At 58.1% G+C, this 19,369-nt stretch overlaps 1 protein-coding gene across 2 annotated transcripts in view; it reads right to left on the bottom strand.

The window, feature by feature from the left end:
* Positions 1–5,538: 5,538 nt before the first annotated feature.
* PEX14 (peroxisomal biogenesis factor 14) overlaps positions 5,539–19,369 on the bottom strand; it is a 139,063-nt gene continuing 125,232 nt past the window's right edge. For both annotated transcript variants that reach the window (XM_032637832.1, XM_032637843.1), the window contains 5 exons: positions 16,448–16,533; positions 13,088–13,190; positions 11,832–11,929; positions 8,499–8,590; positions 5,539–6,728 (listed from right to left, as the gene is read on the bottom strand). In XM_032637832.1, the coding sequence (XP_032493723.1) occupies positions 6,281–6,728; positions 8,499–8,590; positions 11,832–11,929; positions 13,088–13,190; positions 16,448–16,533 (827 nt within the window). In that variant the 3' untranslated portion in view covers positions 5,539–6,280. The remainder of the gene's footprint in view (positions 6,729–8,498; positions 8,591–11,831; positions 11,930–13,087; positions 13,191–16,447; positions 16,534–19,369) is intronic.

Below are 19,369 nucleotides of genomic sequence, written 5' to 3'. Positions count from 1 at the left end.
AGGAGCCGCCTGGCACAGACGCCTCAGGCCTCCGGCAAGGGCCCCAGAGGCCCCCAGCCTGGCCGGCTCTCTCCCGGCGCAGCCAGGCCTACTGGGCAGGCGTTTGGCAAGGGTCATCCTTCTGCCTCCTCCCTCGGCTCCTTCCTCCTTCCTGCAGGGACCTGCCCGGGCTGGGAACGGCGCGTACCCGGATCCGATCCGGATGCTGGCTCGGCTCCTGCCCGGAGCACGCAGGGGCAGAGCCAGCGGGGGCCAATTCCTGGGTCCGTAGCTACCAGCCCCAGGCCTGCCTGAGTTGCCGAGCCCGGTGGCCCCACGGCTGGGGCTCCCTCAGAAGCATGGGTGGCTCGAGCACTACGGCCAGGCCCCGTCCAGAGTGCAGGCCGCACATCTGCCCTGACGCTTCTAGATGGTGACGCCCTCCTCAGTAAACCTCCTCATCTGTGCCAGCTTGCCAGCCTTGCCCTGAGCTAACCTCCTTCCAGGTGGCCAGGTGGCCCAGGGCCCTGGGGAGGAGATGTGTGTGCTGGGCCCTGCACGCTCCACCGCCTCACGGAGCATCTCACTGTATGTCACATCCCTGCAAGGAGCACACCCCTTTTTCCTGGGGAGGGACTGAGGGGCTGGGGAGGTGAAGTCCCACCAGCGGCGCCCCAGGTGTCACCGCCGGGACAGCAGGGGGCGCGAGCGGGTGCAGGGGGCTGCACTGCTCCCCAGGGCCCTGCTCAATGTCATTTCCACCACAAAAGCCTCTTTTCTAACCCAGGCCCCCCCAGCACAGAGGGCCCTTCCCTTTCTTCTTTCCTCCTGGCACGCAGCCCACAGGCTATTTACATAAATACGTTTGTAACAGACGCGAACATATATACTTTTTTCTGTCTCATTAAAATGTTCAAGTTGGAACTCGCCTATTGTTTGTGGATATCTCGATTCTGTTAAATAAAACAGTGACTAATTTATGGGATAAAACACAAGTTCAACAAATTAAAACCATTACTGGAGCTTCCCAGGCCCTCCCGCAGGGCCCGAGGGGAGGCAGGGAGCCAGGCCCCCCGCCGCTGGCTGGGTGGGTGGTGCTAACACAGGGCTCCCTCTGGGCACTGCTGCAGGGCCAGGGAGACCCCCCCCCAAGACTGTCCCCTCCCCAGCGGCCCCCAGGCCTTCTGGGGCCCGATGGACCTCAGCGGACCCACACGTGGTAAACAAGAGGCCCAGCTTAGCTGAGGGCAGGGCCAGCTTCCAGGCTCGACTCAGGACAGGACGGGGCCCAGGGAAGGGGGCGCTGGGTCTCAGGGCAGCCCTCAGCCGAGCCTCAGGGAGATGAGGGCCTGTGACATGTAAGCACGCTGTGCGCAGGCCAGCCCGTAGCTCTCAGTCCCAGGCACTGCCCACTGAGACCATGTCCCCGGAGCCCACTGCGACCCCAGGAGGGCGGGGCCCGCAGCGGCGGCGTGCCCCACCCAGGGGTGCGGAGTGGGCCCAGGCCGCACCGTGCTTGCTCCCTGTGGCTTGTCGGGCTTGGTAGGAATCGCGGTAAAACATGTTTCCACTCCGGAATTTAATTAGCTGTGGTGGTGTGCTGCTCCTACACCCCAGCTGGGGCAAAGTCAAGAGTTTGGCAACCTCCTGGGAAGAGCCCGGATCCGCGCACAGGCTTGCGCTGAGCTCAGTCGCCTGCCCACCTCCCACACACCTGGTCCGGCTTGGGTGCTACCAGCAGCTGAGTCACCCAAGGGAGTTGGGCCTCGGCATTCACAACCCACCTGGACCCACCGCACCAGGGCAGTGCCCTCCGGGGGTCGTGGCCCGCACGTCCCGTCACCCGGGGCACAGACAGCCTGTCGATCTGCTCGCCTCCATGAGAGGCGGCCTTGGCCCAGGGCACAGGGGTAGTGGAAGTGCTGCTGCCCCCAGGAAGGCCTCCAGGAAGCAGGGCCCCTCGGACCAGCTGGAGTCCTGGGGACCTTGCCGGGACTGAACAGAGCCAGACCTGTGCCACCCTCGCCGGGAGGAGCCGCCCCACCCTCTGCATGGGGGCAGACAGGAAGCGCCTCCTAGGGGTGCACAGCCAGTGCAGGGCCAGACCCAGCAGCTTCTCTTCCTGTGAGCCCTGCACCCACGCCAGTCGGGGGAGACACCGGGACCTCGGAGAGTCCAAGGCTTTTTCCCCATCAAAGGGCCCCAAGGCCCTGCCCAGAGCCTCCCTGAGGCCTGGCTGCCACACCCTGGATCTACAGGGCGCCCTGGAACTAATGCCCTTGGAAACATCCTCCCAGAGCTGCTGGGCCGGGACGTGGAGGGCTGGGCACCTGAGTTTCCAAGATGTGTTTTAAAATGTGACCCCTTCACTATAAAGAAGATCCTCCCAGGATCTGTTGGGCAAGGAAAGGCTGCAGGCGTCCTCATGAAATAATAAAATCTCATCTCCCCTTCCAGAGCAGTATGAGCTTTAAAGTGCTTGATGGAAGTAAACTATTAAGGTTTGTTCACCATTCAGGGAAAAGCACCCGACACGACACACGACACACGGCACACGGCTGGAGATTTAAACTCCTCTCTGAGTTAGAGCGCGTGCCTGGAGCCCAGGGCGGGGCTGGGGAGCGGGAGGTGGGGGGGTGGGGGGGTGGGGGGGGCGGTGAGGACGTGCCAGCTCTCGGTGGAGAACGTGGCAGTCACCCACCAGCACCGCGGGCACCCTGGAGGTGTCTGTCCCTGGCGGGGGGTGGCCAATCCCCGGGGTGGGAAACACCTGTGCAGCCTGAAGGAGCAGGGGCCAGGGAGGTGTCCAGGCAGGGAGGGGTCAGCCAGGACTGGGTCCACCCTCAGGTGAGCTGGAGCCACGGCAACCTTTGGGGTTTCACTGGCGTCTCCTTGCCTGCTTTGTGTGGAGACTCTGACCCTCTTCTCTGGGTGCCTTGGCAGAAGCAACTTTAAGCAAACAGACGAAGAAACACTAAGGATTAAGTAAAGTCCTGAGAATCAGGTTGTCGGCCAGTCTCCTGCTGGCTCTCCCTCCGCCTCGGGCAGAACCGGCCTGGGTCTGGGGCAGGGGCGGTGTGAGGCGGGGTGAGGCTGGGGTAGAAGCTGAGCCTGGGGCAGGAAGGGACAGTCACCAGAAGAGAGGGAGGTCCTGGGCCAGGCCGAGAACCGGCACCTCGCTGTCCTGGCTGAGCACAGGGGGAGGCCAGGAGAGGTGCCTTCTAGAGAACCCCTCTCCTCCCACCTGGTGTGAGCCCCCCGAGGACACACGCTTTACTTTCAGTGAGACAGGCAAGTCACACAACACTGAAGAGGAACTTCCCGTTTTTATTAAAAGAGAGAGATGACGTGTGCACACCTGTGAACCGAGTGGAGGTGGGAGAGGAATTCTGTATCCTCTAGCCCCTTCAATAGCGACTGGATGTTTTAAACAGCTGATATGTGCGCCCACGGTAGGAAAAAAGAGACCATTTACAAACTCAGCATCCCTTTCCCCCGACCCACAACGCTGCCCTTCCCCACCAGGGTGTCCCAGGACACCGACCACCCGGCTCCTGCGGAAGGAGGCCGACCCGGCTGTGCAGGTAGAGCAGCAGCCTCGCCCGCTGCACTCCGGGGCGTCGCTTAGAGCAGGGCAGCTGGGGCTGCCTGAGGGAGGGCCCTGCCCAAGGCAGAGCCCGCGGACCTCCCGGGGCCAGCTGGGAGACCTCGGGGGCCGGAGGGCCGTCCTGCAGCCTCTGAGCGCTGGGCGAGTTCTTTCTTAAAGACACTTTACAAAAATACTTTGTAATTGAGTTTAATAATCTTCCCCCTTCCAGAAAGGCCTGACAGGCGCTGCCTGCTGCTCATTCTGCCCCATTCCAAATATTTTTACCTTATTTGGATGAAATGCATTATTTTTCTAATGAAAGGCTTTTTTTTCAAAGGGCTGTTTTCCCTCCGTCCAGCAGCTGCCTTTATTAGGCAGCACTCACGCTGTTTGGGGAGGGGTTTTTCCCTCCCTGGAATCGCGCCAGACTCTCTGTCCTCAAAAGCTGAAATCGGGCGCTCAGGACCCGCAGGGCAAAAGGCCCCCGGGCCCAGGTTTTCATCCCTTTCTCCCACAGTGAGTCCGGGGACCTGCGAGACAACCGACCCCCCCCAGGTTGGGGAAAACATACCCCATAAGGTCCCCCGAGTGCCCGCTGCCCTGCGCTAGCAGCTCTGGCTGCGTCTCCGTCCCAGGCTATCTGCCTTCTGCCCCCCTCCCCCCCGCCCCCGGCCCCGGTCTGGTCCCACTGTAGGAGGGACCTCTGCAAAGTTAGAGGCCACAAGAAACAGTCACCAAGTAGAGGGGGACACCCTGAGACGGCCCACGCGGGACCCAGGCTTCCATTCCCCGAGGAGGGCAGAGCGGGGAAACCCCGTCTCCGGCCCCCGAGGCCCAGGGGTGCTTCCAACCGAGCCACCAGCCCTCTCTCTGCCTGTCATCCCAGGTCCGTCTGCCTGCCTGGCTCCCGGGCACTGGGCCCCTCGTCCAGACCAGGCTGGGAGCCCCTGGGGATGGAGAAACCTGGCTTCTTCGGGGATGGCAAGAGGCAGAGGTGACTCAACAGCAGGGTGTGTGTGTGTGTGTGTGGGGGGGGGGTGTCTCTGCTTGTCCCTAGGGAGCATGAGCCGGGACATCATGTGAGGTTATGAGCATCAAAGACAAAACCTGGGAAACCAGGCTGGAGGGCCGGATACTCAGAGTGTCAGGGCGAGGGCCCCCTGCCTGAAAGCCAGGAAGGAGTTTACGATGGGAGCCCAAAAAAGGGGCCTGGGCAGGAGGGGAAATGTTTTCTGAAACAAAACAGCCCCATGCCAAGTCTCTCACCCTCGGCCAGCAGCTTCCTCCCTCCCCAGGGCCAGGCGGGTGGGAGGCCAGCGCTGCGGTCAGGAGGCCGAGGCCTCCCCGGAGGGTACATACCCGCTGCAGCTCCACCTCCGCGGCGGCCGGGGTGCCTGCACTTTGTCTCCAAAGCCCGTGTCTACACAAGGCACCGGACAGGACCAGGCCCTCTGACCCCCGCACACTGGGCCACAGCACTGGGGGCTCGAGGGAGCCGAGGGCTCCCGGGAAGGAGCGTCCCATGCTGTTTTTCTGGGTTTAGCTAAATGCTGTGTGAAGGGTAAAGGGAGACAGGGAGGGTGAGAGGGAGACGAGACGGGGGAGGACAAGGGAACGAGACACACTCTCCTGAGAGCACATGCATCCATTTAAGGAAGGTGAGCTCATCACACTCCACACCAGGTCTATATACAGTAGCGTGAGGTCCCTTCCTCCTGGATCAGAACGTCGCCCTCCGGCAGCCACTCGGGACCGAGGATGAGACCTTCCAGCTGTGGGTGAGCGGCTGCGACACCTGCCTTAGGGGAGAGACTGGCCGAGGGAAGCAGGGGCTGCCCCCATCAGGCCCACCGCAGGGCTGCCGGGCGCCGCCCCCGCGGCCCCTCCCTGGGCCCACCTGGCGCGGCCTTGGCCGAGATCCACCCCTGGGCACGGGGTGCCATGAGCAGACAGGAGGCCACAGGCAGGAATTAAATAGTGGCAACTCATATTTATTACAATTATATACAGTCGTATCTTATATTCTGAAACCTATACCTGATCACACAAAAGAACACGTGTTTGGGGGGCAGGGCGGGGCAGGGGACAGACAGGAAGACCCTGTGCCTGGCTCCTAGTGGAGGTGGGACCACATCTCACCACGGCAGTAGCTGAGCCACGATGCGGCAAGCGAACGGTCGGGAGCAGCGTGATGTCGTGGGTGGCAGACGACCAGGCTGCGACGGGCACACGAGGTTGGCATCGTCTGGGCAGGGACTGGCTGGGGGCCTGGGAGGCCCCGCCCAGAGGGGAGCGCAGGGCCACTGCTTTGGGGATCACGAGCGCGGCCCCCTTGGTCACTGGTGAGAAGCAGTCAGGGAGCCGGGGCGGAGGGAAGGGACGGCAGACGCCAGGCCCCGCGGCTCCTCCTCCAGAGGGTCAGGAGTCGGGTAATAAAACTACCTCTTGTCATGCACGGCGTTAGGTTGGCTAAGACACCCAGCAGACACCCCTGGACGGGATGTCTGCCTGGGAGGGGGCTGGGGGGTCTTGCGCCCAGAGAGTTCGGAGCCCTCGGCCCGACATGAGAACAAGGTCAGAGGCCTGTCTGTCTGCGGTGGGCGGGGTGGACACACTTCGGCCCTCACGCCGCCCAGGCCGGCGAGGCTGCGGCAGCCCTGCCCCCGCCCGGCTCAAGGCCACGTCCTGCACCTGGACCAGGACCCCGGCCACCTAGTCCCGTTCGCTTTCGTTGCTGGCGCCCTCAGGCCGCCGCAGCTTCTCCACCTGCTCGTTGATCTGCCCGTCCCCACCTCGGCGGTCCTCCCTCTGCACCCCCAGGCGGTCCTCCTCGTCCACGCGGCTCACGTCCTCGTCCTCCTCGTCGTCCTCGTCCCCCCTCTTCTCCTCCTCGCCCTGCACCTCCATCCTCACCTGGCCCTTGACGTCCACCACCCCCTCGCCCTCCTCCTGGGGGCCCAGCAGGTGGTACGTGGCCGTGGAGCCCTCAGGGCTGTGGCCCTCCTTCACGGGCGAGGACGACGTGGACTCGTTGCTGACGGGCGAGATGTCACTGCTGCTGTGGTGGTTCACGGCCGCAGGGCTGGAGGGTGACGGGGACTTGACCGGGATCTGCCAGGAGGGGATCTTCGGGGCTGACGGGGAAGGGGGGAACTGCCTCCTGGCCGAGGAAGGGGAAGACGGCAGGGTCACCCTCAGAAGAGCCGCACCCTCCCGACCCAGAGCGCTCACGGAGGCTGAGCAGCCACCCCAGGGCCACTGAGCAGGGGACAGGGCCAGGGGACAGGCTGGAGCTCCGCCACCCACTCCCACCTCCCCCCCTCCCCCTCCTCCGGAAATAAGGCCTCTTGGCCCGTTGAGGTGGGAGCGGCTGAGACGGAAGCCTGAGGCACCGGGGCTGCCTGCAGAGCCCCCGGTCCACTCAGGGTGCCTCCTGAGTCACCCTGGGGTCCCCTCTGCCTGGGGCCAGGCCCACCCTCCCTGGCAGCTGCTGGACACTTGGCTCTGGGGGTCCTGCCACCCCCTGGCGCCCGTTCCCTCCTGCCCTTACAGCACTGTCCCAGCCTCCAGCCCTGGGAGGGGCAGCGAGCAACAGTGGGGAGCCAGAAGCCTGGGAAGCCAAGGCCCCTGGGCCTCCACTCTCACTTGCCTGTGGCCTGGGCAAAGGCAGGGGGTTGGGGAGAGCCTGGCCACTGGTCTCGGGGTCAGAGACATCAGAACCAGAAGGGTAATGCTGGTGACCCAGCACTTTTCTAGAAAACCTCCGAGCTCAACACTTGACAGAAGAGCCAGTTCTCCCTCCCACTCCTGCATCCCTGCCCTGGGTCCTGGGCCAGCAGCCAGCCCAGCCCAGACCTGGGAAGTCAGGTCCGCTTGGCAAGGGCTTGGAAATCAAGCTCGAGGACAGGCGGGATCACCCCTGCCTGAGCTGGGAGGACAAAGGCCTGCCGCCTCCTGGGCTGCCCACCAGACCACCAGCTCTGGCGCAGGACAGCCCTTCCACCTCAGACCCTGCTACGCGGAGCACACAGTCGGGGCCTCGGCGTTCACCGTGTCCCCAGTAGACAGCCCTCTGGTGCCCCGAGCTCAGCCATGCCTCTCTTAAGGCCATGCTCTTTTCCCCACAGACAGCCTGGAAGTGGGTGGCTTGGAGAACTGGGTCCTCTGGTTGGGACCACGAGACCCTGCCAGCCCCCATCGCTGACCTGGAGTGAAGGCCCCCGCCTCGCTCAGCCCCCACTAACCCCCAGGGCGCCGTGCAGGAGGGGCGGCCCAGGACACAGGACTTTCAGTTTTAAAAAAAGACGGGCCCGGGCAAGCCCAGACAAGCTGGTCACCCTCCTGTCAGGGCTGTGTTGGTTGCTGTCCCTGCGGAGGGACAGCAGAGTGAGACCACAAGAGCCGGGGCGTGGGGAGGCGGGCACTGCGTCTGCCTCTGCCTTGAATCATAGGCTCTTCAAACTGAGCAGGAACAGAGACCCCTGGCCTGGCCCTCTGGGGGGGACCTTCTCTGGGACCAAGCTGTCACTGGGAGGTCCAGCCGGGGCTGAGGACGGGGAGGAGGTGGCCCTATCTGGAGGGTAGGGATTCTCTCCTCTGCTCAAGGCCCTGCTTCTGGCTCCAGCTGCCCTTGACTGGGTCTTGACAGGACCAAGTGACTGTATCTCAAAACTCGTGGGCACTACAGGCTGTCACCCCTAGAGTGGAGAGGGAGGGGCCAACCGGGGAGGGAAGGTGGCAGCGCAAGAGATTCCCAAACTCAATGCCTGAATCATGCAGCTCAATCTGGGGTGGGACGCACAGGGGGCCCCCAGGGAGACGTGCCCCTCCCTTGCCCCCAGTGGCTGGCGGCTGGATGGGCCCCAAGAGCTCCCTCCCCCAAGTCGAAGTCAGAGAGCAGAACAGAAGCCCGTGCCTTTTCAGCTCCTACCGATTTAAAAGAAGCCCTTTCAAGGAGTTAATTTCCGACTTGAGTTCATTGATGTTCTGGGACTCCAGGATCCAGTTGGTGGAAGTGGTGGCCTGAAAGTCACACAGGAGACAGAAGATCAGAGCGGCACCTCCTCCCACCCCTTGAAGCTCAGACTGCTGCGGTGGCAAGGAGGACCCCGGGGGGATTCCATGTCCTGCATGCCAGCCAGGAACCTCCCTCGGTACGGTTCTGCTGCAGCCCATTCAGGGGTCTGCCTGCCTGGATCTCTGTTTAAGTGACGACTCCCTTAGAACAAACATTCCCACAAGTCTATCTGGATAGCTGACTATATTAGGGAATCATGACATGCATTCAGGTGTGACAGTGGCAGCCTGGTTATGTAAAATAAAACATCAACAACAAAAGAGCCCTTATCTTTTATAGATACACACTGAAGTGTCTGAAGTATGAAATGATATGCTGTCTGGGATGTGCTTCAAAATCACCTGCGGGTAGGGGTATGGCAGGACGGGCCGAGGCAGCGGCTGCAGCTGTGTAGCCAGAACATGTGGGCTTGCTGTGCAGCACCCCCATTTCCAGGTGTATTTGAAACATTCCATTAAAACAAAACTATTAAGATAAATAAATTCCATCTCTACAACAACTACTCCCTCCACCTAAGTCCCTCTCCCTGCAGAGAGATCACACACACACACACACACACACACACACACACACACACACACACACACGGAAACTCTGGGGCTGGGACAGGCAGCCACCTCAACCACAGGTACCAGGAGCCTGGTACCTGGAGCCACCTTGAAGGGTCAAGGGAGACACCTGAGCACCCGCCTGGCCCATCCCCCAGCTCTACTCTCAATCATGCCCAGAAGGCAGGCTTCGCCCAGGATACCCTTCCCCACGCAGCCGTAACGTCAGGCCACGCACTGGGCCCCGCTGTCTGCACAGCCAGGAGTCGAGGGCCAGGCCGCCCATCTGCAGCTGCTCTTCAGGACGACCCTGAAGGTTCAGCAGGGAGAACGAAGATGTCCCGGAGCACGGCCCGCAGGGGAAGCAGCCACAGGAACCTCAGACAAATGTCACCCTTCCCCGCACACCTTCCCCACTGACACTGTTTTCTATGTAAACTTCAAACGACCACACCTTTCTTTGGCAATCTTGCTGGGATAGATGGAGAGGAGGTCCCCCAAATGGCAGCTGCCTTGGCCAAGCTGCCTGCAAAGTGTTTACGGGCCAGTCCCAGGTGTGATGGCCTCGGGTGCGTGGGCGTCTGCCTACGGGTACAAGGCCCCCGCTGCCTGCCACAGAACATCCGGGCCCTGAGTTCAGGAGAGTGTGGGGAGCCCCAGGCTAGCAGCGCGGAGGGGCCCCGCACATTCCCACCAGCCTGCGGGGCTCTAAGGTGGGGTGAGGGGTGCCGTGGGTCCTGCCTCGGCCGGCAGCCCCAGCCCGGCTCCACAGCGGGAAGCGCCCCCCGCGGGGGCTGCAGGCCTCAGGAAAGAAACCCCGGGCAGCCTCGGAACGAGCGCACACAGGCGCTCGGCCGCCCTCACACACATCCCCTTGGGGTCCCCACTCCAGACCACCAGACAGCGCAGACCCAGGAGCCACTGCTCTGGCCTCTCTGAGACCTTGAAAGCTATAGCAGCCCATTAACAAGGGAGCAATTTCCACTCACCGGCCTACAAAGGACTCAAATTTCCAAACGCGTATGGTGCCAGATGCCAGGATTTAGAAGTAAGATCTGACATCTGGGGCTTTTTGGCCGTCTCTAGAAAGCAGCTGCAGAGAGCTCGCAGCCCCCAGCTCTATGTGGCTTCAGTTACGGAACGCTCTTCTCTCTAGTTTTTACCGTGCTGCAGTAGGGCTTTGGAAGCCAGATATAGAAACGTACATCACAGCTGAGAAAACACAGCTCTGAGTCTTTGGTTTACGGGGTAACCGAAGCCTCCACACAGATGGGTTTAGACACCAGTGAGCACGGCTTCAGCACAGCAGAGAATGAAAGGGGCTGGGGGCAGGCGGGGGAGGGGGGGGGCATCAGAAAAACAAGCACGAGACACCCTCAGAGGCGGCGCTCAACCACCAAACGCTACCCCGGGCCCCCCTCCCCTCCTAAAATGCAACATGTGGTCTTAATCTTAATGCTTAAAGTCTGAAAACAGTTTTCCAATTTCTGGAAAGGCTTCTGGCCACTGGCACGCGGCTGCTCCAAAAGACAATGGAGGAGAGGTAGTCACAGGCCGTGACTGCCTCCTCAGCTGCTTTATGGGCCGCCCGCCCGCCCGCCCGCAGGGAGCGTGCACGGTGGCTGGCGGTGGCCACTGGCCTCCGTGGGTGGGGTACCCCATGAGAGGATTCTCGGGGACCCGCTTCACAGGAGCGCCGGCTCACACGGAGTCGCGCACTGGGGTGGGGCTTCCTCTGGGTGAGCTGCTCGGAGCGAGATCCTTTACAGCACAGCTGCGTGGAAGCAGCCAGAAAGCAACCCGGGAGGCCTTGGAGGGAGTGGGGAGGGCAGTGGACGCCCTGGAGCCACTGGACCACTCTCTCCCGGGCCCAGTCTGTCTCGGGAACACCCTGTCACACACGCACAGAACCCAGACCCAAAGCCTGCCATCCTGGGGCTGACGGGAGCCAGGCTCTGTCCTCAGTGGGGACAGGCAACGAGGGAGGTGCGGTACAGCTCCTTCTTACAGACAAGGGAACAGCAAGTCGCTTGTCTGCAGTCACACAGGTAGCACGGGGCACAGGAGAGCCTGAACCCCGGTGGTCTGATCCTAGGGTCTGATGTTGCCAAGACAGCTCCAGATGTGCAAAGTGAGGCAAGGAAGCCGCCTCAGTCGACCCCAGGTAGGTCTACACTCCTCTGGGGGTTACCGGATCCCGAGGCCTGGGTTTGGAGAACCCACCCACGGCAGCATTTCAGCCCAGGGTCTGGGTACACTCCTCCCACCCTGTTCCCTGCAATCGCTCTTGGCAACGCCAGGACCTCTGACCTAACTTGTGGTGGAGACCATCCTGTGTCGACACCGGCCACCACCAGATCTGGGGCGTGTGCTGCCACGGGAGGGCCACAGGCACAGAGCTGCTTTTCCTCCCTCCTGTTGGGAGGTGACACGGAGACAGAAAGGACAGCCTCCGTCACTGAATGCCACACCACCAGCATGGTGACCGCCTCCTGTCTCTACAAGGCAGGGTCACCGGTGTCAGAAGAGACAACATCAGACTCCAGCGGATGCAGTGAACTGGGCACAAAGGATGGGAGTGAAGAGCCGTGCAGGGCAGACCCGGACCTAGAGGGACCGGAGGGTCAGGGACAAGTACCTTGGCTGCGGCCAGCTCGTGGGCGAGCTCCTGGACCTCCTGCTGCTGCTGAGTCAGCAGCTCCTGGACAGAGGCTAAAGTCACCTGTAACTGCGTCACTGGGAGGAAAGAGCAGTTGCATCTCTGTTAAATGATACAGATTCTTCCTTCTGTCCACACACCTATAAGCTGCTGCATCTAATTTATCTGCAGACATTCTCCCCGGCCCGTGCAATCCATATAATTCATCTGCACTCTGGGGCATCTACCTGCACTGTATCTAACCTCTAGTATTTCTACTTTATCTTTCTATTGTGCCGTTGTCCCTGGTCAACAGTATATCCGTCCAAAACCTCCCCCCTCTAATTATATCTGTTTATGATTCGCTTGGCTCTTGCAACTTCCATGCTGCCTGCATCCCCCATCTCCCGGGCCTCCCCACGCCACTACAGAACTCATGGCAAGTCTCCAATCCTGGGAGAGAGACATCTCAGTCCACAGCATCCCGAAGCGGTTACAAACTGCAAATCCCATTTCCTTACCGCTCCTTCCTATCTTCCCCACCCAACCCAGAGGCTGCTGGAGCTCCCAGCCCACCGTCAGCCTCCAAGGAGACATGCCAGCAGGGCACGTGCTCCAGAGGGTTTCCGAGGGCTTCACAAACATGCCCCCGAGGGACAGACTCCTGCCTGGGACAGGCGGCTCTCTAGTTTGCCAGAGTTTTTAGATTCAGAGGCTCCATCTAGTAAACAAGTTTATAAAGGAGAAAACCACCTCTGGCGCGACAGGTCCCAGCTAATCTGGGCCATCACTGGGGCACCGGGTAATGAACGTGAGCCCCGTGGAGTCGATGACAGAGGAGGTGGCCGGGGTCCCTGGAGCCGCAGTAATTACAGCCTCTCTTGACCCTGTGTTGGATTCTTAGAGGGAAGGGGGAAAATTGCTGAAAACCCCCCTGAAAACCTCATAGAAGCAGAAATTAAAAATGAACTTTACAGCCCTTAGAAAGGCTGTCATTTTATTCCCCTCATTAATATTCTGAGGTTGGGAGCCTTTCCGTAAAAACATAATTAATTGAGGCCGCGCCGACAGTAAACAAGCAATTTCAAATTAAACCGAAATGACGGCGGCTTCATTTGCAAATGTGAACAGATTCTCAGAGCAGATAAATGAAGTCACCACATAAAGTGGAGACGGAGGGGAGAGGGGAGGGGGCAAAGAAGGGGCTGCTCGGAGAAGGCTTTGAGGGGTGCCTTGGTGGAGTCATTAATCTTTACCTGTCTGTGCCACGCTGCCACTCAGCTCTGAGAGACTCGCCTCCATCCTCTCCAGTTGCTTCCTGTCCTCCTGGCCACCCATGATGAGGGGGAGCAAGTATTTCTGCGAGAAGCAGGGTGCACATGAGGAATGGGTACATACTTGGGATACTCTTCAACAGTCTCTCAAATTCTGCCGACCAACTTTCTCTCCACCAACCCTGGGTTTCGGAAACCCTACGCCAACACCGTAAATGAACAAGACATCCGAAAATTATGAGGCTGTGATTACAACCACATAAAAAATAAAAAAACTCTGTCTGAATCAGGACCAGAACCAGGGAACAGGGACACAAAAAATCAATTTGACCCACTATGATGGAGCACTTTTTGGTTCTTTTAGATTTTTAAATGTTGCTATATACAATACTTGTGTCCAAAAATACTCAAAATTCTACTTTAAAAGTTGTATATCATAAAAATGCAAAAGGTTATACAAGAAAGTGATACCACTGGTGGCTTCCAGGGGGGAGTGGGAGGGAAGTTTGCTGTACACTTTTCTGAACCTTTAACATTTTGAACCACGTGAATGAATTCTCCATTCGGAAACAAACAAGTAAAAATAAACAAAAAAAATTATTCAAGAAACAAGATCAAAATCCACAACAGATTTGTGGGACCTTTGGCTCTTTCACTAGGAGGGGATAATAATATGGGTATTCCGAGGCTACAAGGAGGTCACACCCATTCTTCTTCGAAAAGCCTTGAATCCTCAGAACAAGTTTCCTTCAGATAAGAGTTAAATGCAGCCAGACTCTCCCAGAACTGAGACATGGGGCAGAAGGGGGAGCAAGGAGCAGAATCAGGAGACACTGACCGTGGGGGAAAAAGGAAGCTGATGCTGCAGGGCAATCTTGAATGTTCTGAGAATCTCGGAACATTCAGGAAGAAGGCAGACGGGGCGCAGCTGGTAACTGACTACCTGCTTGGAAGTGTGAAGGGTTAGAGGTGGGCGGCAAGGTGCCCGCTGGGAGAGCTGGACGAAAGAACATGGGCTCCAAACTCCAAAAGCTCTGGACGTGGAGCCCCCCATCTTAGGAGCGTGAGACCAGTCACCAACTTTACTAGGGTGGCACCAGGGGTGGCAGAGTGCAAGCTTGGCAGGTGTAGTAACTGGCAGGTGTGACCAAAAGAGACTTTGGTTCTTACTCCATTCGGGCCCCAGACAGGAAAAGACGGCAACTTCTCCATTAAGGCTTCTGTACTGGGGAAGGGAAAGGAAGTCTCTCACAAGGGGCCTGTCAGAGAACTCATTTCAAGAGCAGCTCCTAAGTGAAGATCACTATTTAGCATACATATAGAAGCATTTTCTATTTTGCAAAGTGCTTTTCAACCATCGTGTGAGTTATTACCCACAGCTGAGCCGAAACTCATAAAATGGAGCCTTACGTTCCAGGTTGAAAATTTCCGAAGTATAAAAGTCAAGAAATTCTTACACGTGTAATGGACTAAAAATTCCATTTCTAAGATCAAAAATGCCGAGGAAAGGAACACATACACTACCCCAGCCTAAATCTTTACATATTTATAAAACAAGATAACAGCTTACCTCTCCTTTTTGTTTTTTAATTTAGCAGATGTTTTTTAAATTCTCTTGTCACCATCGTGACTAATCTTCCAATGTCTCTTCTTTTTTTTTTTTTTTTTTTTTTTTTTTTTTTGTGGTACGTGAGCCTCTCACTGTTGTGGCCTCTCCCATTGCGGAGCACAGGCTCCAGACGCGCAGGCTCAGCGGTCGTGGCTCACGGGCCCAGCCGCTCCGCGGCATGTGGGATCTTCCCGGACCGGGGCACGAACCCGTGTCCCCTGCATCGGCAGGCGGACTCTCAACCACTGCGCCACCAGGGAAGCCCCAATGTCTCTTCTTTTTTAAAGCAGAGACTAAAGATCAGAGCTTCGTGGAAACAGCTGATGATATCTCTGCTTTGCTCCAAGGGGAGCTATGCTTTCTGTCTCCACCAGATCATAGGCCGTCCAAGGGCAGCCATGTGACTATCAGGTACCGCTTAGTAGAGCTGGGACATTGATGTGAGAATCCTGTCTTAGCATATTCTTCTTCCTGGAGACTGTATGCAGTCAGTGGTTGGAAACAGATTTTCAGGACACAATGGCATCAGAGGGAGAAGTCCCAGGACCCAGAACATCTTGTTTCTGGATTTCTAATGTGGAGATTCCCAACTTCAAGAATAAATGTTACACTGAAAAGATTATATTCTGCTACAACTCTGTCATTAGCTTTTGCACTTAAGTGAAAAATTAAGAATCCCACAGTACAATGCTGAAACATGTTTCATGTGCTAAAAGTTAAACATGGGGGGACTTCCCTGGCAGTCTAGTGGTTAGGACTCCGTGCTTCCACTGTAGTGGGCACAGGCTTGATCCCTGGTTGGGGAACTAGGATCTAGCAAGTTGCGTGGCGTGACCATCCAACATGAGTCTGGATAGTCATTCAGATTCTTTTTTAAAAATCTCCAAATCAGAGATGGAGTCGCAGGTGGCCTCAGAAGGAAAGGACCGGCAGAGAATAAGTCCTCCAGCCACTCTTTTACCTTTTGTCTCTGGGGACCTACCCTGGCTCTGCATCTTCTAAAAAAGACTCAACTTGCTTCAAATCAAAGTTAGTAGCTGGTGATTAGTGTCTGATTAGTATCTGGTATCAAGGAAGTAAATGTTACTTCCTGCCTGCAGCTCCGTTGTAAGCAATGAACTCTGGGATACTGAGGGTTGACTACGTAGTCCATGAAAAACCCTAGGTCTACACGGATGCCAGCATAATACATAGGGGAAAGGTAGATCCTGTAGATACGTTCGTACTGAGATTCTCAAGAGCGCGCAGAGCACTTCCCAGGGGAGCAGTGACTCCTTTCAGCATCACAACAGCCTCGTAAGGTAGATACTATTGTCCCCATGTTACACACAGAACCGCTGAGCCTGCGGTCACACAGCTGCCAAGTGGTAGAGCCAGGATGCAACACAGGCAGCTGGGCTCCAGCGTCCATGCCCTTAACCGCACGTTATTCTGTCTCTCAAAAAGGTCTGGCCTGCTCAGTAAGTGCCAGGCACTGTTCTAAGTACCTGATGTGGCTCATTGATCAACGGGGTCCCTGCTGCACAGGGACTTGGAGGGGAGACGCCGAGTCCAGCAGATGAGGCGGGTCTGAACCTGCCAAGCGCACCCACCCGGGTGGGAACAGGACCAGGACTTGACCTGGATGCCCCTCAGCGAGCGAGGTCATCAGGGCGCTCAGCCTCTGCAGGCAGGCCCACTGCTGCCCCCGGGCTCAGGGCAGCGCCCAGGGGGTGCAGGGAGGGGCAGCTTACCTTGTAGAGCTGGTGAAAGCCAAACGCTATCCCTGCCATGATGATGGCCAAGGCGCTGTAATCTCTCCACCGGGAACCCGCAGGGCCTAAGGTCGGGGGAGAAGGCACGTCAGGAGAAGAGGCACTGGCGTCCCCCCTGAGGCAGGAGAGCACGTGGATTCAGGCCCCTCATCTCAGTCGGGGGGTGTGTCTCGTGCTCGGATCGGGGTGAGCATCAGGATGCGGCCGGGCTGCGCCTCCCTCCTCCTCCCAGGCCCCTGGACTGCGCAGCTGCCGTGGGCTGGTGTCTAGGCGGGCTGAGGCCTGGGGTGGGAGGCGGGCGGCAGGGGCGATCTGAAGACCTAGGGCACGGCCCCCACTTTGAGGAATAAAGGATCCAGTGAGGCTGCCGTGAGCACACCTAGGTGTGCACGAATACATGCCCACACACCCTCCTACATGAGCCTGGAGCCACCTCAGAGCAGGGCAAAGGCTGCCTCACCTGTTTATTCAACTCGATGAAGCCCTGACAGGGTGCACGACAGTGCCGCAGGCACGGGTTACAGTGGTGGCGAGACCCCTGCCCTGTTCTGTTCTGCTCTCACATGGAGCCTGGTGGAGAGGAGGCAGCCTGCCAACGACCGAACGAGGTGGCTCCAGACAGCGATTGAGAACACCGAACAGGACCAGGAGAGAGTGCAGATGGCAGGGCCTCGGTGGAGGAGGATGCCGAGACCTGTGCGGTCCCGGGCACGACGCTCCAGGCAGGGGACAAGGAAGTGCAAAGGCTGAGGCTGACCTGTGCTCAAGCAGACGGGGGATCCCCTGGGCTTCACCCAGGGTGAGGGGGCTACTGCTGGCCAAGAGACAGCAAGAGCAGAGAGGGGAGCGGTGGGGGGAGCGGGGTGGGGGGAAGGTGGGAAAGGCTGGCCTGGCGGTGAGCGCACCCAAGGAACCTGGCCATCGTTTCACAAGCAGCGGGGTCACTGAAGGCTCTGAACCAGGGAGGGATGTGGTCACGGCTCTGTGTTCTGGGAGAACAACGTCAGGGAGCACGGAGGGCAGCTATGGGTGGGAGGCCGCGGAGGCAAAAAGCAGGGAGAGGCTACCGCAAGGGGCCTCCAAAGGCGAGAGGGACTGAGTCCAGGACGGACCGTCTCAGGGGATCCGGACACAGGCAGCCGGTCTTCATGTAGGGTCAGGCCCTTTGGAACACAAAGTCCCCTCCAAGCCCTGAATGAACTTCTAGTTCCAGAGGAGGAGAGGAGAATTTTCTACTTCATAACCTTCCCCATGAACTGTTTACAAGTGCTTTCATGCCCATAATCTGATGTGACGCCCAGCGATTCTGTCAGGCACATGGGAAAGCACGAGCTCCTTCTGGAACGTCTACCTGGAACAGCCGCGTTCAGGCCACCCAGCTGCCTCCTCTCAAGGGACCGGCCACTGGGCAGGGGGCGGCGGGGGGTGGTGGTGGTGCGTGGGCCACTGTTTCCAGAACCATCAGTGGTGCAGGACACCACCAGTCTGTGGACTCAGACCAGGTGCCAGGACAGTGACCCAGAAGGCACCCACCCGAGGCACGCTGCTGCGACAAGGACCTGGGATCTGGAAGTGGATCTAAGAGAGAAGGTGAGGGAGGAAGAGCCACCACACTCCACACGCAGCCGGGCGCCTCACCTCCTCTGAGACGGACACCTGTGGCTCCAGCCATCCCCCTCCCCTGGGCCTGCAGGTACTGGCCACGTCCTGGCGCTTCATGACCAAAGGAGAACAGGAGAGGGGCGGTTCTTAAAGTCCTCGGCAGGACGTGAGCACGTGGGGAGGAGGGGCTGCTGGCATGCAGTCTGATCGGGGATCCAAGTGGCAAAGACCTCCAAGGGGGCGAGGCGGACACTCCCTCCTCCCTGAGCTGCTGAAGGGGGCTCTCAGGAGGCAGAGACGACGGTGATGGGAGAGCCTGGAAGAGCGTCTCTCCCTGGCCACCCGACCCTGCCCCGCCTGTGGATTCCACGTGAGTTTCCCAATGTGGCCCAGCCCGGGTCTCCTGCACAGACTGTGATCAACTAACTCCCTTGTTGAGCTTACAGTTTTTGAATAGGTAATACACGCACATGGTCTAAACATCACACAGCACACGTCAGTCTACTGCAAAGAGGCTTCCTCCACCACCAAGAACCACTGTGTTAATAGTTTCTTCTTTACCCTGCAGAGAATTTTTATGCAAGTATGAGGGCAACACACATGGGCATTATTTTCCTTCTCTTTCCCCCCATTTCTCATTCTTCTTTTTTGCTAAAGCTGCATAATATTCCATTAAACCAATTCCCTAATGATGGACATTTAGACGATCCCAGTCTTTTCCTATTTCACACAATGCTGCCATCAGTGAGCGTGTACATATGGCGTCTCATGTGCATGTACAAGTCCATCTGTAAACGTGAACTCCCAGGAGGCTGGGCCACAGCAGTCTGAGATAGCCTGCCAAACTGTCCTCTACGGGGGCTGAACCAGTTCATTCCCACATGTTTCCTCAGAGCCACCCCAACATAATGGGTTAAGCACACGCACAGATTTCTGCCAGTACTAGAGCAAAGCAATAGTACCTCCCTCTAGCTTTAATTTGCATTTACCTTATTACAAGTGAGGACTGAGCAATCTTTTCATCTGCACCTCTTTTTTGGTATACTATATGTTCCCTACTTTTCTACTCAATTTCTTTATTAAATTTCCTCCCTCAATTCATGGAAACTTCTTATACAACAGGGAAATTCACCCTCTGTCTGTGAAAGGAGTTGTAAAAATTCTTCCTAGTATAGTTTTCTTTTGACTCTGCTTACGGTCTGCTTTTTGTGGCACAGAGTGTTTTCATGTTTATGTAAACTTATCGATCTATTCTTTAATGGGTTCTGGGGTTTGGGTCACGGTGAGCCAAGACTCCCC

This window comes from Phocoena sinus, chromosome 1 (genome assembly GCF_008692025.1).
Source record: "Phocoena sinus isolate mPhoSin1 chromosome 1, mPhoSin1.pri, whole genome shotgun sequence".
In the NCBI taxonomy this organism is placed as follows: domain Eukaryota; kingdom Metazoa; phylum Chordata; class Mammalia; order Artiodactyla; family Phocoenidae; genus Phocoena; species Phocoena sinus.
Note: the sequence above shows the minus strand (reverse complement) of the source record. Positions and strands in the feature narration are given on the sequence as shown.